At 39.5% G+C, this 18,866-nt stretch overlaps 1 protein-coding gene across 1 annotated transcript in view; it reads left to right on the top strand.

Annotated features, from left to right (window-relative positions):
• The window catches only part of LOC121913994 (transcription factor IIIB 90 kDa subunit-like), a 125,359-nt gene that overhangs the window by 34,000 nt on the left and 72,493 nt on the right, over positions 1 to 18,866 (top strand). Inside the window, exons 7-12 of the mRNA XM_042436895.1 lie at positions 3,116 to 3,265; positions 7,124 to 7,217; positions 7,315 to 7,441; positions 9,447 to 9,486; positions 10,028 to 10,120; positions 14,023 to 14,352. Of these exons, the coding sequence (XP_042292829.1) occupies positions 3,116 to 3,265; positions 7,124 to 7,217; positions 7,315 to 7,441; positions 9,447 to 9,486; positions 10,028 to 10,120; positions 14,023 to 14,352 (834 nt within the window). The remainder of the gene's footprint in view (positions 1 to 3,115; positions 3,266 to 7,123; positions 7,218 to 7,314; positions 7,442 to 9,446; positions 9,487 to 10,027; positions 10,121 to 14,022; positions 14,353 to 18,866) is intronic.

Below are 18,866 nucleotides of genomic sequence, written 5' to 3'. Positions count from 1 at the left end.
GCAGAAAATTGAAATACTTGTGTAATGTCCAAATACTTCAAATGCACTCACTCTACTGTACCATCACTGTAAATAACAGACTGGATAGAAATCTGAATTCATGATCTGTGTAAAGCAAAACAACCCACTAATGTCAACAAAAATCAACAAATCTGTCTTTCTCCCTCCAAAAATCCTTCTATTATACAATGAATGTAATTTTGATATGATTTTTCATCATAAACATCTATGTAAACCTGCAGTTTTGAAGGGGCAACATAGTTTGGCTTCTCTTTACAAGGGCTTATGTACAATATGTACAACATACGACACCCTCTATCCGTAGATTCAATCAGTTCAGATTAGGAAAAACTACAACAAACATAAACTGAAATGTTCCTAAAGTTAGAAAGAGTTACTTAGTTTTTTTTCTCTCAAATGTTTGATGTTGTTTATGTATATTTACTTTTCTAAACATCATGTCAAATTGATCAGATGCACAAATTCATGATCATCACGAGTCAAACAACCACCAATTTAAGCACATTTTTAAGACTGCATCTTCAATAATGGTATATAATTTCGGTACTTTTTTTTCTTTGAAAATGTCCGTAAATTGAAGCATGAAGCTTTACTACTGCTTGAAAAGAGAACTTAATTGAGTCTCAGTGGTTTTACACTGCATTAAACTCCTTTTTATAGCAGTAAATACACTGGTGGATAAACACGACCTTTCATTCTGTGATCTCTACAAGACAAACTAACAACCAACAAAGCAAAAATCAATATATTTAGCTTTTTCCAGTTGATATGACTGCATCCAGCAGTCTTTGTTTATGTATTTTTGTAACTTCTGTGTATTATGACTCACACAAACATTACGATATCATCAAATTCAAATATTTCCAGCAGCTTCTGTGGAGTTTGATGTCAGGAAAAGGATTCAACGATCTAAAACATCATCAGTTGTCTGTCTAAAGATGATTATTTTCGCATTTTACGTTCAATAACCATACAGGGAGAAATCCATCAGAGAAAAAGAAAACTCAAGAGACCAATTCCTACATCAAGAGTCACAGAACATAGACCAGAATGCATTGCGGGTTCATGTCAGTTTGGGGTTTTTTTTGAGGGAAGGGTGCAGCTTCCCCACAGCTGAACGATAACACTTTAATGTTATTCATGCAGCCTTGTTCCACCGTTGGATTGAAAGGAGCAAGTTCACGGCCCTTCTCTGGGGGTGGTCGGAGTAATTTTGGGGAATGTGGGGAACAGAAATAGAAGTAGGCGAGGCAGGTTGAGGGGAAAATGGGTACACAGGGTGAAAAAAAAAAAAAAAAGTACACTACAGCACACCATCACAGAATGACTCCCGGGCTGTTTGAGCATCACAGATTGATTTATATTCGACAGTGAAAGAAGGTTTCTTCTTTTTTCTTAAGCAGCCTGTTTTTCAATGGAGACTCTGCATTTACAGACAGTAAAACTCAGAGCAGTGATGGCCAGCTCTGCAGACGTATCATTACATGGTGCGGAGGGGGGTGGACGGGGGTTGGGGGGGTGAGGGGGGGAAGGGATCAGCCTGGATCTTATTACCAGCTGGCTCTACCAGCTTTCCACTGGACTGCTCTTTAAACGCAGTCACTGACTTCAAAGATATTTGACTCCACTGTCATAGCCGGGGCATGAAACTCTCCTCTTTTTTTGTCTCCTGGCTACAGAGGAAAGAGGACGTCTCTAATTTCACTATTAAATTAGACTTCTTAGCATGGTAAATCATTTTTAGACTAAAGGCAATTTGGCCACCTGCCAGGCTGTTTCATGGCAAAAGCAGGTGGTTCTGATAGTTTTTCTCCCCTCAGCAGAATCAGAAAAGTATTTTTCCATGAAGTTTATGATACTCTCCTCTGCGCGAGTGTCTCAGAGACGTCGGAGCAGCGAAAGATCCGAGCAGCGAGCTCGCGATTGGAAGGCTGCCCGTTCAAATCCTTTTTCGCCAGCTGAGAAAATCTGGACACTGAATGAGAAACAGGCTGCAGCGAGGTGCACTTGAGCAAAATGTTAATCCTCAACTTCTCCAGTGGAGCTAATTAGCAGCCAGCAGTAGGAGACTGGTTATACTGGGAGGCTTAGTGTTGCAAATATGTTTAAATCTGGATGAGTTTGAATCAAGCTGCTGGTCAGAAGGAAAAAAAAAAAGTCTGACCAGAGTGGAAAAGTTGACTTGGTTGCATTTCCTTTCCCAAAAAAAAAACAAGTGTACAGGGCTTGTAAACAAACGACACATGGATACACAAGCAGCCGGTTTATTGGACGGTTTTGTTTAAAGTGTCATTCTGGGAGATTTTTTTGGCAGCAGGGTTTGAGAAACAAACAGATATGATCTGAGTCCCGGTTACTTAAGCGTGATGGGTTTGTCTACGCTCTCTCTCATGATTTCTCTTCTCCTGTTAATCGCTCACCAGACAATAACTGAATGTGATCTCGTGTGTTTGTCTCATTTACCTTTTTAATTTGACAGTCAACAGTTTAGAGAGAGACAGGAAACAAGTGGAGAGAAAGAACACAACTTGCAATATGTAACAATACGTTATGATTATGTAATATGCGCTCTGCTTCTGGGGCTTTTGACTCTTATCACATGATTTTCATCAGCAGAAAACATTTGAATTGCAGATGTTCAAGTTTTTCATGATTGTGAGCACTTTTAGGACTTCTTATCCATGTTGGCTTAAAAGGTAAATTGCAGTAATTAACTTAAATATAACACTAAAGGTTGAAAGCTCCAAAACAAGCGAGTCAGTTTGCTGTTTCCAGGTTGTAGTTGCTTCATATTACATACAGTAGTTTTCTTGAAAACAAAGCTAGATCTAATCATTTTTTCTTTTCTTAGCTCAGGTTAGTAGTTCATGAGGAAATGGTGAAAATGTTGCAGCGTGAAGAAACTTTTCTTGGATCTGGATCCAGATCGGAACTAAAAACCAGTTGCTTCATCCAACTTTCTAATGAAGAGAGAATTAGAGAACAAGTCTGAAGGACTCTTTGTAACTAAATGAGTAAACACTGCAGGATTTGAAGGAATGCCTGCATATATAACATAAGCTTAACAAGTCTTAAACTAAACTGTCTCCTCCAGACCCGTGCCTGTATATCCCCCGTTTCGCCCAGATGCTTGAATTCGGGGAGAAAAACCACGACGTCTCCATGACAGCGATGAGACTGGTGCAGAGGATGAAGAGGGACTGGATGCACACAGGACGACGGCCGTCGGGACTCTGCGGAGCAGGTAACCATGAGACCAGACGGTGTTTAACATCTACTGTCTGTGCCGCGGAGGATTTTGTCTTGCAGGTGAGTGATGGCTGGCTGGCTGGCTGGCTGCTGTCTGAAGGCTCCGAGCAACAGGGCCTGTCATCAGAGGATTCCTGGTTCCAGTCTTGTGAGAAAAATCTGGGAAAGGAAAGTGATTAACTCTGTCTGCTCTGTTGGCATCTAACGTGAACGTGCCATTAATCAAAATACTTCAAGCTCAGCTACTCCAGAAAAAGCTGCTCAGTAACTGTCGGTATTTGTTACTCAGTCTTACTCTTTTTATCTTAACCCTACAGTCTCATATTTATCCAGCAGGAATGAACATGTTGATTTCATAATGCTGGCAAAGTGTTTTACTCTGCAGTTGGCAACATTGTGAGGGTGATGAAAGGTGTTAATGAAAACCAACCACCTATGATAAGATCCTTTTCCTGTCTGGCCTCTTTGGTATATTTTGGTATGAAGTTATCACCCGCTGGCTGAAGTTACAAGCAAACCAACATTGTTCAGTATGTTTGCATTAAAGCAGCTGTATGTAAACTTTACAAGGATCAACTTGTGGGTGTAAGTAAATCTTACATGTAAAATGCAATTCAAAGTGTTTTACAAGTGACTGACAAAACATAGGATGTTTAAAATGGATTTAGAGTCTAAAGCACATCAGAGCAAATAAAAGAGCACAAAAAGGTTAATTGAATAAGACAATAAAATATAGATAATTAAAGATAATGCAAGCAATAAAAAATAATATTGTGAAAGACTGCAGAAAATAAATAGATTATAATAAAATAGTAAAATGTAAATAAAAATACAATACAATAAATCATAATGATCAACAGTAAAATGTTGATGAAATAAAATAGAATAAAATAATGATGATAAATAAAATAAGTATAAATAATAAAACCATACAATTATAAAAGACAGACTAAACAGATGGGTTTTTAGTTAGTTAAAATATAAATATTTTCAGAGCATTTCTGACAGGTAGTCTGATGCAAGGCAGTGTAGTCCCTTTATGAATTAATAAAAGAATTTAAAAATAAATACCAAAACTAACAGGTAACCAGTGTAGGCTTGATGTGGTCTTAAATGGGGCACTCTGGAGGCTTAATGGTTAAAAGAACCCCAAAAATATAGTCCTTTATTTGATTCCAGTAGAGGACCTTTGTTGCATGTCACACCCCACATTTTCTGTCAATCTCTTCTCTTTAAAGCCTAAATTATGGGAAAAAATGCAAGTTAACAATTTTCAGTTCTTTTTCATCCTAATTTCAGTTTTGGAAGTCCTAAAAATGTTGCCATTTCTTGTTGTTTTGTTCTTCTTTTAAGGAATTTAACTAGTCAACTTTATTTAAACAGCCCCGAATTACAAATCACAAAGGGCTTTACAATCTGTGCGTCATACATCAACACCCTCTAACCTTCCATCCTCCATTCAAATAAAGAAAAAACTCGACTAAACTACTTTTTAACAGGAGAGAAAACGGCGAAACCTCAGGAAGACCAACAGAGGAGGGCTCCCCCTTCAGGACGATATCTTCCACATAAATGTTATTTCAGTCTCTTCTGCACATACAACAACAGTAAAAAACAGTAAAATGACACTATGGAGAATCCATGTCGGTTGCAAAAATACTGTATATGAAGAACAAATTCCAGGTTCTGCCAAAACAGGTAGAACCTCAACCACACAGCCTCCTCTCCACGACGAAGACTTGGAAAGAGGATAGACTACACACATACAAACACACACAAAAAGGGGGGGAAACTCGAGCACATTACTCTTACAAAGTGAGAGAGAGAGAGAGAGATTCTGATTCTCCTGGAAGACGAAGATCCAGATCCAAGATGTCTGGAAATGAAGCACCGACTGCCAAAAGGAGAGAGAGAGGCGTCCCGGGACGTCTGATGGTCCAGCACAGAAACAGGGGATAGAGGGATAGGATAGAAGAAGAGAGAGGCTTGGACGCTCATGCACTCATAACTACTGATCAATCAGACCTCCTTTTGATGGGAAACTTTCAGATTTTCAGTCTTAAAATTAGTCGATGTATCTTGCAAGTGCTTTATTTAATAGTCTTCATTTGGAGCAGATTTTTATGCCCAATGATAGCAAATATGTAGGTAACATTAAAAAAACATATCTAGAGTTGTCATGCTCTATATCCAAACCTGACACGTCCTCTTCCTGTAGTGAAATGTGTATTTTTCTCATATAGATCAATAATGTAACACATGCACATTAACTGGAGGTTAAGTATGGTTTGTAGTACTATTAAAACATGGTTCAAAGGTTCATCCAGCAACAGTTACAGTAGCTTCCTGCCTCTCGTACGGTTTTCCAAACGTATTTCACAGTTTGTTTGTTTGTCTGCCAACGAGACCTGTGGGTGAAGCCACGCCGGCCCCCGTCATCCTCTCGGAGTTTTGTGGTGCAGTTTATGTGAAACAGCTGAGCTCAAAGCTTCTTCTCTCCTTGTTAGTTTTTGGCTGGTGTCAACCCGAATACACTCGGCTTTGACGCATTACCAGCTAAGACGTCCTGAAACCGAATCACCGGCTTCCTCTGCTCTGTGCATGTTTACGCTCATGGTTTCAATTTTCGACTTTTCTCTGTTCCTCTGCTGCATAGCCTGAATAATTAATTGCTTATCATAAATCATTGAAAAGGATACGCCGAGATGGAAGAAGGAAAAGTTTGTACACAAATATGATGCAAATATCTCGACAGACCGAAAACATGCATCTGCAAAAAGTTTTTAGAGGTAGAAGAATTTAGAAATCACACGGTAGCTTACTTTTAATGATATCAAAGACAAAAAGGTCACGAAGGTAAAGTTATAAATGACTCTGCATTTAGGAAGGAAAACCAGCAACTTTGCAGTTACGTGGTGTCAAGATAATGTCAATGAAATGTTTGAGGAGGTCCTCAGCAGAGCTAAAAGCTACCACTTCAGTCCTAAAGGCTGTTAGAAGTGTGCATGTAGAAGTAGAAGCATGCATCTATCTTTTAACAGGCTCTTGAGCGAGGCAACTCTAATGACGGTTATATAACTGTTCCCCTTCAAGGCTCGCACTGCAATTCATTGCATAATATTAGTGTTGTTGTTACTCCTTTTAAAACTGTGTTTTTGTGCGGGGGCGGACTGTTGGCTCTGCAGGCTGAGGTGCCTCCATCCTGTCTGCTCTGTCCTCCAGTCTTAAGGTGCTCAAGCAGAAACGTCTGGAAAAAACCCACAAAATATCCGAAAGGGCCACAAGTAACGATCATTATCAATTAATCTGATGATTTTCTCCATTAATCAGTTATTTGTTTTGTCTATGAAATGTTTGAAAATTGTGATAAATGTCAGGTTCCCGGAGCTCAAGATGACGTCTTCAAAAGTCTTTTTAAAATCATATAAAACAGAGAAAAGCAGCAAATTTAACAAGCTGGAACAAGCAAATTCCTGCCATTTCTGCTGGAAAAGTAAATAATAAAATTCAAATGGTTGCTGCTTAAGTTGATCATTTCAGCTCTTAATATTTGAGTGTTTAGTCACGTCTTTTCCTGTGTTCGTGTCTTGATGATATAGTGTTATAATGTGTGTATGTATGTGTGTGTATATGTATTTTCTTTTTATTATATCCATTGCTTTATATAAGACACACAGTGTACTGGAATCCTCCATATTTTTTGTAGTGTTTGTACCGTTTATGTGGTTTCTAGGGATGAAACAGGTTGAGTTACATTAGTATAAATAACGTGTAGAATCAGACAATGAGTGACGGTGTCGTAAATTAAGTGGCTGCTTGAATCTCATCGAAATGTGTTTTTCACGTCTTTCAGCTCTTCTTGTCGCCGCTCGTATGCACGAGTTTCGCCGCACCATCAAAGAAATCGTCAGTGTCGTAAAAGTGTGTGAAAGCACGCTAAGAAAAAGGTGAGTGGTGACAGTTTTTATCTTAATTTGTTGATTTTTATTTGGTAATTTAATCTTAATATAATCTGATACCCTGCACCTTGTAATCCTGCATCAGACTGATAGAGTTTGAGGACACACCCACCAGTCAGCTGACCATCGAAGAGTTCATGAGGACGGATCTGGACCAAGAGTGTGACCCTCCCTGCTATACAGCTGGGCTGAGGAAGAAAAAAGCCCATCAGGTACATATTTGGGATCCTAAACAGTTAAGACAGTTGGATCGTGAAGTTTTAAAACTGATCTGAGGGTCAACAGATGTACAGTATCTCTGAAATCAGAAAAAATGTTTTAATAAATGCAGTTGCTTCTGAAATTATGCACTTTCCTCAGAGGGATTATTAAAATTACATGCAGCCCTCAGGCTGTCTCCAATAATTAATGACGGATATTAACCTATAAATCAAAGTTCTCTCTTCTGTACATTTACACCCTCAGCGGAGAGGCAGCAGGTGGACGACTTCAATTCCAGTTTGATCTGAGACTGTTAGAAGCTTTTAACTAGTTGGCTTTAGGCAACTCATGACTTTGAACTGTGCTCGGGCATTTTGAGTAGCATGAAACATTTTTAAAAAATGATGCATGGTCAGCTTTCTGATAAGAACATTTTCTTTTTGTAACAAATTAGGATTTGTGCTTCCAGTATCATGCATCAAGAGATGAATCTTTCTTGAGATGCTGGAGTCAAAACTTACAACTTTATGTCTAAACTAGGAGCTGAGCTCGTAGGTTCATTCTTGAACTTGGAAACAGCAGCTTGACAGAAAAACACAAAGTCCAATTTGCTTGTTTCTTTCTAAACTTTCAACCACATCAACTGAATTTGCTAAATTGTTATGAAGATGGTTTCTTTGTTACCACGTGACCTAAGAATGTAGTTTCAATCACATCCACCAATGAAAGTCCACAAGATGTGGCAGGAAGCTTCAGAAACAGCATTGAGGACTTTTTGCTAATCGAGGAGAGTTTGATTGTCATATTAAACAAAATTTTACTTCCTTTTTTGAGAAGCTCAGAAATCAGACAACCTTTTCTCACGTCACCATGAAATACAGCAAAATACTGATACAAGGTTTCTACCAGATACAGCAGTAAAAGAATAATATATTATAATATAATATTTACTTTTACAGTACAGAAAAACTGCTGTTGGTGTCTGGGGTTGATACTGAAACCCGGTGCCTCATTTCGGTGCCACTTAAATGCCTGACCTGTCAATCGAAATATTTGCCTTCTGGTGCTCTGAAACAGACCTTATAGGCAACAGAAGCATCACCACACGTGCCTTTGCTAGCCAACATTACACTTGTTCTGATGGCAGCAGGTAGCCTAACGTTAGCTAGTAGCTACCTTAAACACGGTTAAGATGCCTGAAGCTAAATGGTCTAAAGTGTTGCGTTATTTCACTTGGAAGGATTCCAACACCGAGGCGTCCAACTAACGTTTAAAAACAATTGTGTGTAAAGGGGGAACACCTCAAATTTAATGAAGCACCTGGCGATGTACACAGTACACTTTAAAGCAGAGAGATGCACCGTGTTCAACTGCTTACGTGACCCGATACCAAGCACATCAACAGGAAGTCTGGGCGTTCCCGGCCCCCAGTGTCAGGGAGACAATTATTGATCCCAGCTCAAAATTTATTCAGGCATTATTAGTACTGTTAGTGTTAAATTATTTTAGTTAGGTTATGTTCTATTTATGTGAATTTATATAAATTTGTGAAGTGTATTTATTTATATTTATGTATTTAAGTATACTTTAAACTGTTTAAGTTAATATATAGTTAAATTTAAAATTCAAATTTGCCTTTACAATTTAAAAAAAAAAAGTCATTCTTTAATGTCGTCGATTGTCGTTTTATTTATTTAAAAGTATTGTTTTAGCACCGGTATCGGAAAAAACCCAAACGATACGATACGTAACCCTACTGATATCTTACAACTTGCACCAAATCAAACTCAGCTTAGTTTTATGTACTTTAAAAAAAAAAAAAAAAAAAGTACATCAGAAAGCGAAGGCAGCCGCCGTCACCCGTCAGCCACCCACAGTCCTTGTGTCATGATGGCCTTTTTATCCTGAGATGATTCACCTGGTAATCATCCCACCCTGTAGTCGCTGTTGGATTGAAAAACACTTTTTTTAAAATTCTTTCATTCAATTTCTCTCCTTTTGTCTTCGTCCCTCTAGCTGGAGATCGAGCTGAAGAAAAAGATGGATGACGTTGAAGGTATGAATAATATCCTTGTTTGTTTGTCTGCCTGCACATAAAAGGCGTCCCGACTCTCAGGTTGCACTTGCTTTTAATGTATTTTGCAAAGTAAATTCTATTTACTTTTCAGGGTAGTTAGACCGGCATTCATAGTAGACAAAGAACACGTCTGTCACTGTGTCTGCCGTTTGGCCAACCTTGACTGAATGCAGTTCAGACTGAGAGTGTTGGATGTGGTAAAAGCAAGAAAAAAAATGAAACGCTGCCACAGAGTGAAAGGAAACATCTCCCTGCTTTGCACACTGTTTAGTTTCTGCACAATATGTAATTAACTTTACATTATGTTATAGTACCAGCATATTATACTGTAGTTATGAAACTAATGGAGATATAATTTAAAGGGTTGCAAAAGGCATTCAATGTGCAATTTCTTTACCCTGCGCGTCTCCTACATGATCATTGTAAGGACATGAGCTCTGCTTTTCAGTGTCGCATGTAATGTTACTGACAGGGAATTATTCTGGGTTAAACTTTTAATTTTCATTTTTATCTTCAACAGATGAAATTCAGAGCTACCAGGATGAAATAGACACAGAGCTGCAGAACAGCAGACCCAAACTGAGAGGAGTTTACGCCGCCTACGCTAAAGAAGGTACGAAGCAGAGAAAGGCGCTGGTCAAGGGGCGCCTTTTAGAGGCCGTCCTGTAACCTGAAGGTCACATGTTTGATCCAGAGCTGTTTCTGAACTCTTAGTATCATATACTAACAGTATGAACTTGTTGAGACGTTAGAAAGCACATTAATTGTGTGAATCAGTACATCATTGATGGAAATGTTAAGAATCGAGCTGATTGACACATAATTATATGTGACATTTCAGTGTTGGGATGCTAACATTAGTATGTCACACAAACATGCTACATGTTAGTGAGCTGCCACGTAAAAGAAATATCCCAAAGTTAACATGTATGTTAACATGGCTGCAATTAGCATGTTGTTTTTAAAACTTAAAATTAGCACGTTAGCATGCTACTATTAGCTGTTTTTTGAGCTAGATGTAGTTCAAAGCACAGCTAAGCCTTGATAGTAACATTAAACCACATCAATTTCATTTATATAACCTAAAAAAAATCACAAATTTGTCTGCAATATGCTAAAATATCCACCTTGAGGAGGATAAATTCTTTATTTTGCCCCACTTGTTTGTCTACGATGAGACCTGAAAAGTTACTCTCCATTTTTTTTTCTCCATCCAAACATTTTATTTCTAGTGTGTAAGCTTTACAGCGTCATGCAGGCCTCCAGTATGGTTATCAACGTTTTAGGCATCATCACACCATAAAGTAAAAGCACAGTAAAAAACATTGGTGCGTCGTTTCGAAACAGGTTGCTAAATGCCAGTTAGCGAGCCAGCTAGCTCGGTCACTAATTGGACAATAAGTTCAGACAATTTAGCTACGACTCCTGTCTGTCTGACTGCAAAACATGCTTCTTTTGCAGAGCAATTAAGAATTAAATGGAGCAACTTTTTTTTCCTCCATTTTGGATTTTCCGGCTCTTTGTTGCAGCAAAGGTCAGCGCTGTCAAGTCGGCACAGTGCAAATTGGCGTGTTAAAGTTCAGCAAACTGTGGAACTTTTGCTGTTGTTAGTGCTCGTCTTTCTGAAAACTATATTGTTGAAACATGAGATTTTGAACGCCAGCTTGATGTGTCACAGTCTCTTAAACTAAAGTAACAGCATTTATATGGCCAGCTGTTGATTTGGTTGAGTGGGATGGTTGAGTTTATGTGTGCGGCTTGTTTATGTCACTTTGTGAGTCACTCAGTTTCTTGTCTGTGTGTCTTTTCTTTATCTTAGACACACATACACTCTATCCTTGTGAGAACCTGAACCATTACCCTAAACTGAACCCATTTCTAATCTTAAATCCCAAAAGCAAGTCTAAAGCCCCAAACAGCCTTTTGAAGACTGAAATGTCCTCACTTTCCCATAAAGTCCTCTCTTCCAAAACTTAAATTGACCCTCACAAAGATAACAATCAAGTACACACGCACACACACACACACACACACACACACACACACACACACAGGCCCACCCAAGAAAAAACATAGCACAGACACTTTGTCACTTTTTTCTTCTTATCTGTTTCAACCTTTTAGCTCTTTATCTCTTTTTGTCTCTCTCATTGATACACACACACACACACACTCCCCTCGTATCCCCCTGTTTTCACACAGTGGGGGTGTTTGTGTGTGTGTGTGTGTGTGTGTGTGTGTGTGTCTCGCAGGCTGTCACTGATTTCAGGCATGTTGCTTCTCCAGCTGCTGAGACGCTTTCTGATCCGGCGGCGTTTCGTTTCTTGTCAAACTGATAATCGAGTTGCTTTTTCTGACTTGTGGGCAGTGAGGACATTTTAATTACAGCTGATTAAAGGACACATCTTAATTAGATACCGGGATTAAGAGACGACTGCCAAAAAATTCTGATCCAATTATTTTGTCTGGATGTGTATTTATCACCATTTCTATTCTCAGCAATTTGGGGAAACACAATTATTTCACTGCATTTGTGCACTGCAACATCTTAACGATTGATTGATTGAGTTTATTGTCCACCACAATGGAAATTTGTAAGTACAGCAAACACTACACATACCACAACACACCATTAAAAACATACAAAAACAAACATATTTTTAACTACAGTAATTGTTCCAGATGTGATGAAATGAGTTTATTTCTTGCAATTTTTAATTAGGAAACTAAAGCTATCATGTACAATTATGCACAACTAATTATACAATTTGACTATATAGTAAATCTCTGCTGCCTTATTAATCCTGTGGAGGCATGAACTGCATAATAAGATACAACATCGTAAAAGTGAGACAAATAATGTGAGGAATTATTTATAATTTAGGCTTTTTGGCTCACACAATGACATCCAAACATATCTCAGCTCTCGACTCAATGGGCATTAAAACAGCTGAATCCTGTGTCTATAATCAGTGAAAATATGCTGTGATAGTCACTCATACTCGAGTCATTATACTTCTGACTTAAGCTGCCGATGAAAATGACTTGTTGATCATATTATACTACTGATTTAAACCAGCCAATCATTTGCCTCTTCAAAATAAAAGTAACGGATGCATTTTAACCTTCTGGCTGTGCTCCGCCTCAGTCACGGCTCCGTTGTGGTTTCAGTGTCTATTCAGTTATTTTGCCAACATTGTTTGTGTCTTCCAAGCGTAAATACACATTTGCAGCTCAATTAGATGCTTTCTGTCTGTATTTGAATATGAAACCCTTTGTTGCTTCTGACCTTCTGTCATCACTCACTTTAAATGTCAACACAGAGCCGCTGAAGCGGCACAGCTGCAACCGTTAACTTGTATTATTGCTTATTTTGTTTGACAATGTTGTCATCATATTTTTACATGCAGCTCAGCATTTTGATAAGGACTGCAGGCCAACATGGTCTTTATGAGCTGCGATCAAATTTACAGACATGTTCCATTGTCTAACAACGGAAACAAAAAAAAAGATGTTAATGAGAACAACTCTACCATGAAATCTGCTACATTAAAACACTGTGTATGTCATCACAGAGCAGGAGAAGCAGAACGGAGGTTGAACGGTCTCCCTGCCTCAGTTTTCTCCTTCCTTCCTTGTGCTGTTTATGTGTGAAGACAAAGTCTGAAACAAATGAAATGCATCATTAAAAATTTTGTCAATTGCCAATAAATACAGGAATCTGTACACATTGTAAACAAGTGAATTTCACATTTCAGAGAAGCAAACTGCTCTGGCAATAATAGACTTGGTGGATAAACATAGCAGAGCTGAGAAAACGGATAGAACGGCAGCAGATCGTCTCCGGCGGCCATAAAAGAGCCTGAACGCTGTATGCTGCGGACATTTAGCACGATATGGAAGGTTTAGATCTGTTGTTGAAGGCGGTCAAATCCTTGAAAAACCTAAAAATAAAGTGTTCATCGGGGACGGTCTTTACCACAAAAGTAAACGTGATGTTTCTGTAACTTTAACCGAGTCGTGTTAGCTGCCTAAACTTAACTAAACCTCAACATTAGCGTTAGCAGAGTAGAAAGCGTCTTGATTCTTGCAACTATTTTATGCATTTTGGAACGAACTTGACAAAAAAGGGGCACTAGATCAGAAAATTCTTAATGAGTTGTTTCTGGAGACAAAACAACCTATTTTGTTGTTGGAGGAATTTTTTTTGTGCATCACCACTCTTGTGCTGGACCTAGCTAGTTTTGCTGCTAAGCTAGCTAGCTAACTTTCTCAGTCAGGGGAATGAGAAAGTGCGTCCGAAATTAATAACGCAAAAAACACCTTTAAACTTTATAATCAAATGTAAAAAAGTCTTTTAGGGGCCTGTACAGTAGATGTGTTATTCACCATATGTAACGTGTTCATTTCATATATTAGTGGTGGGAAAAAAAGACTGATGACTTATTTAACTATTGTAGCTGATCGTCTGAATCACATTAATTCTGTTTCAAACTCCCTCCGTCCTTCTCCCAGACGGTGACGACGACATCGACGAAATCCTCTCCACGTCGTCTAAGACGGTGGACGACGAGGAAGCGGACGACGACGACGACGAGGAGGACGAGCTTCAGGCCGTGGCCAAGCACTTCGGCAAAGAGCTCGGCGATCTCACGCTGGAGGCTCTGATAAAACTCGAGCAGAAGACGCCAGAGGAGGACGAGCAGGAGCAGCAGCAGGAGGAGGAGGACATCCCGAAGCGAAAAGGCCCGTCGCTGGCGTCCATCCTGGGCACGATGCCCACCGCGGCCACCCTGGGTCTCAAAGAGTCCATCAGCAACTGCATCGGAGACGAGAAGGAGAACGGTGAGCGCACAGATAGCTGATTTCTGAGGCGTCATAATCTCATTTGTTGGTAAAAAAAAAAAAAAAAGCTTTTTAGGTTTGTTTTCTTGAACGTCATCTATTTGCAAGCAGATGAGTGGGAAGAGTGGTTGTATTTAATAAATCTTGACTGTACAAACAGCAGTCAGAGTCAAGCAATTTGAAGAATTTGGTGTTTTTAAGGTAACATTTCAGCTGTTATATTGTTTGATTGAGCAAACATCTGTATAAAAGCAGCAGTACCCTCGAGGATGATTTGATACATTTCATCCTTGACTGTGTCTGCTACCTAAAGCACTGTATCACCATAATAACCCATAATCAAGTTAAAGAATGCTCTCTCAGGTTTAATTGTTGGAATTAACTCCGCGCCAGAATGAAATTGGCTGAGCCGTGTGTGTGAAATTTGTCATCCCTTATTACGTTTCACCCTTTTTAGTCTTTAGCCGCAGACATGAAGGAGGTGTGTGTGTGTGTGTGTGTGTGTGTGTGTGTGTGTGTGTGTGTGTGTGTGTGTGTGTGTGTGTGTGTGTGTGTGTGTGTGTGTGTGTGTGTGTGTGTGTGTGTGTGTGTGTGTGAGAGAGAGAGAGACGTTCAAGAGGCATCGTTTCTTTAACCCTCGAAACAGAAACAGTCGACATGTGGGTTCGCGCCAAAAAAGGCTGCAATTTGTTGCTGATGTTTTTGTTTATTTGCAGCACGTTCATGTCAAGCGTTCCTCTCCGGAGAGTTTGTTTGACAGCGTTTGTGTCCAGGTGAGAATTGAGTAAAGCATTTAAACTCAGGTGAACCAAATAATGTCATGAAAACATGTATACTCATAGTAAAACTGTTTATATGCAGACAAACAATGAGGGAAAAAAAGCAACCGAATTTTTGAGTGTGCTGTTGATGGACATTATTGATAATTGGTGAAACGGCTCCAGAAAAGGGAAAAAATGTTTTGTTTTGTTTTTCTTTAAATGCAATTTGACTGTCTTTGCACTGAGCATGTATTGCATAATATCCTCCTAGGATAAACAATGTAGTAAATATGAATCTTTTAAAAAAAAACGGCTCACAAATATATATAGTTGTTAAGTTGGAGAAGATATTTCAGTCGCTCCTGGTTCTGGAAGACAAATGTTACGTTATTCACAGTTTGATCATCATGAAACTCTCCCGGTTAAATCATCAGTACAAAAGATGAACAACTGCGTCAGAAAATATCTGGTTCTTTAATAAAAAGTTGAAGATAGCTGAGTAGAAGTTAACTACGACTCCCAAGGTACATTTCAGCAAGAAACGGCCAATCACGAGCTTTATATTCAGTCACATGTGCCGCTAACGGAGGGCAGAAGCCAATAAAACTGATTTTACAATATCAGAGTGAATCAGTTCACTTTTCATTTGTGGGTCACGTTTTGTTGACAACTTCAGTGACGAAGTCTGATTCACACCTCTGACTGGCTTCTTCTCCATGGCAACGGTGGCTGAGGCTCATGGGTATCGTAGTATTCTTAGCTGTCGGCCGAAATCACAGACAAAATGTGATTTCTCAGAAATTAAGTTTAAATAATTAAAACTGGTGGTTTTAATATAAACCTATAGGATTGTCTCATTATCAAAGAGAATCCTGAGTTTCTATGTTCAGTAACATTGTCATAGTAAAAGTAACTCAAACAGATGTAAACAGTGCATTTGTCAGGGACTACTTTCAGTGGCGTATTAATCCACATTCGGTGCTGTAGTGAGTATCTCTGGCAGCAGGAGGGTGTTTGCGGTGAGGCTCATTGATGTGTTTTTAATAGTTTTGGGTGGATGAGAGGGTCGGAGCTCTGTGGCGCGGAGGATTAAGACACGTACACACACGCAATACTTGTTCATGAGATTTGTGGGCGGTTTACAGGCTCTTGTTCACATGCAGTCAGGTAATGTGAACCAAGTGAGCTTAAAAACAAAAACAGACTGAACTTTTCCTCTGTGGTTAGGATTAGAAAAAAAAAAAAGAAAGGAAAACAAACTGTAGGAGTGATCACACCCTCTGTCAGCGTGACTTATTAACAGTTTCAAAAATACAACAACTACAGGGATCCATCATGCGTCGCCCATAATTACCTAATTACACAAGTAGGATGTTCTACGCCCCCCTCCCATCCCCCTCACCACCCCCCTTACTCCCTTTATCTAGTCGTGCAGAGGCGTTGATGGATGTGAGGTAATAGCGCCACGCGGCTACATCTGTCCTGATGAGGAAACCTGTGTTTTTATGGCTCTGAGTGGGAGGACGGGGAGTCATGAGAGGCCACGGTGGGGAGGAGGTGAAGTGTGTTTTGATGGATGGAGGCAGGGAGAAAGGAGGTGGTGGTGGGGGGGGGGATGGAGAACATCCTGTATCTTAAAGGTCACAGGTTTGAATCCCTGCAGCAGTATCCATAAGTAAAGACTCTGATCCCTTTACGTTCCCGCCGGAGAAGAACGTCCGCTAACGGGCTAAAGTGTGAATGATGTGGCTCTTTATTTAGAAACGCTCGTTTGCTACATCACATTAACGCTCTAAAGGACTTTTTAAGCAAGTCAAAAGCCCCTTTGAGAGATCCACCCCCTTTATGTTAATCTGGCAATTTCAATGTGAATAAGCAACCGTGTCGCTTTTACATACGAGTCATGAAGGGAAGTCTGAACCGAACGCTGGCAGATAAAGGTCAAACATGTACAGAGAGGAAGAAATCTGCATCTTATTTCACCTTCTAACGACATCTTTTTTATTTTATGAGCGTTGTATTTAATTGTTTGTTTAAACAGATGCTCTCAGTGACATCAGGAGGGAACTGTGCGCCAGAATAAACATACAGTTGAAGTGTTGACAGACTCAGAAAACAAGCAGCTACAAGTGGAACTGCAAATACTCAAGCAAATCTGATATCTCAATCATCATCTCCTCCACACAAAATCAGTTTAATACACACAATAAAATGGTTTTAAAAGGCTGATTTTAAGGAGTTGATGTTCTCATATCAAATCAATCTATAAAACTGTTTCCCTACAATGTGACTACAGCAGAAGAGACCAGATCAGACCCTCATGTCTTCTCTCTATAGCTTGATTTAAAGTTTTACGCCGTCTGAGTACATCCAGCGAAACGCTTTCCGTACAAACAGGAATTAAATGGTGGCAACTCAACATCCTGTCATTCACTACTTGTGCATTGTTGGACTTAATAAAACAGGCGGGAGAATTAACTCTCTAGTAATGTTTAATAATGAAAGTGATGTAAAAATGTCAGTCAGTGATGCAGCCTCTTCTTTTCTATCAGGCTAACAATTATATTCGTTATGGATTTATGGATTATTTGTCAAGGTTATGTCTTTAAATGTCTTATTTTGTCTGACCAACAGTCCAAAGATATTCAGTTTAATATAACGGATGACAAAAGTATGAAATCATCACATTTTGAAAAGCTAAAACCAGCAAATATTTGACATATTTGCTTAAAAAATGACTGAAGTGATTATAAAAATAGACTAATCAGTTAATCAACTATCTAATATTTGCAGCTCTATTGCATGAGCTTCATCTCTTTCCATGAATGTCCCGTCATATCTGAATAAAACCAAAAGGAACGATTACATAAAAGTCGCTTCTGTCTGTATCACATGAAGCCGTCACTTTAACATCCTGATGAAACCAGTAATGTTACAGGTTCCATGTCTGAAAAGAGCTAAATACAAAAATAAAAACTTCCAGCTTTAGAGACCTTCTGTCCCCCGACGCCTCTGACATCATCCCGTCACGTGAACACACGACAGAGACGAGGTTAAGAGCGAGAAGAGCCGCCATCGCCGCGCCGCCATAAATCACAGCTCCGTGAACCATAAGCTCTTATGTTACTTGTAAATGTCTTGTCTTTTTTTTTTTTTTTTAACTGGTTTTTGTTATGGAGTGACATCACTTTGAGTCATCGTACGCAGCCGTGAATGACAGAATCGTCATTAAAACATGAAACACGGCTGTGATTGAAGGGGTTTAATTGTTGGCCGGTGGGACTGGAGGCTGATCTCACCGGGGGGACCGAATGATTAGAGAGAAGCTGCTCGTTCCCCCCAGAGAGAGAGAGAGAGAGAGAGTACTGTGTGTGTGTGTGTGTGTGTTGGTTTGTGTGACAGAACTGTGCTGCCATTTTGGCCTGGACCTTTTTTTATCTCATGACTGTTCTTTCTATTTTTATTTTGAAAGTCACAGATCAGTCAAAGACTCACAAGTTTTTTGGGTGCATTTTGCTGCCTCGGTTGAGTTTTGTCAGCGTACTTTCTTAAGCGTTGGTGTTTTCAGAAATTTCAAACGCTGTCTGATGCTGCACCATCGACGGCCGCTAGACGCTCCAACTGACTCCCGTTTAAAAAGCCTCGACTTCTCTCTAGAAAAACCAAGTCAATCATCTTCAAACCGGCCTCAAAGCAAACCAACGGGTGCCGTCACACCTCGCTACGTCCATCTTTACATACAGTCGTTCACTG

The sequence above is a fragment of the Thunnus maccoyii genome, chromosome 16, assembly GCF_910596095.1.
Source record: "Thunnus maccoyii chromosome 16, fThuMac1.1, whole genome shotgun sequence".
Lineage (NCBI taxonomy): Eukaryota > Metazoa > Chordata > Actinopteri > Scombriformes > Scombridae > Thunnus > Thunnus maccoyii.
Note: the sequence above shows the minus strand (reverse complement) of the source record. Positions and strands in the feature narration are given on the sequence as shown.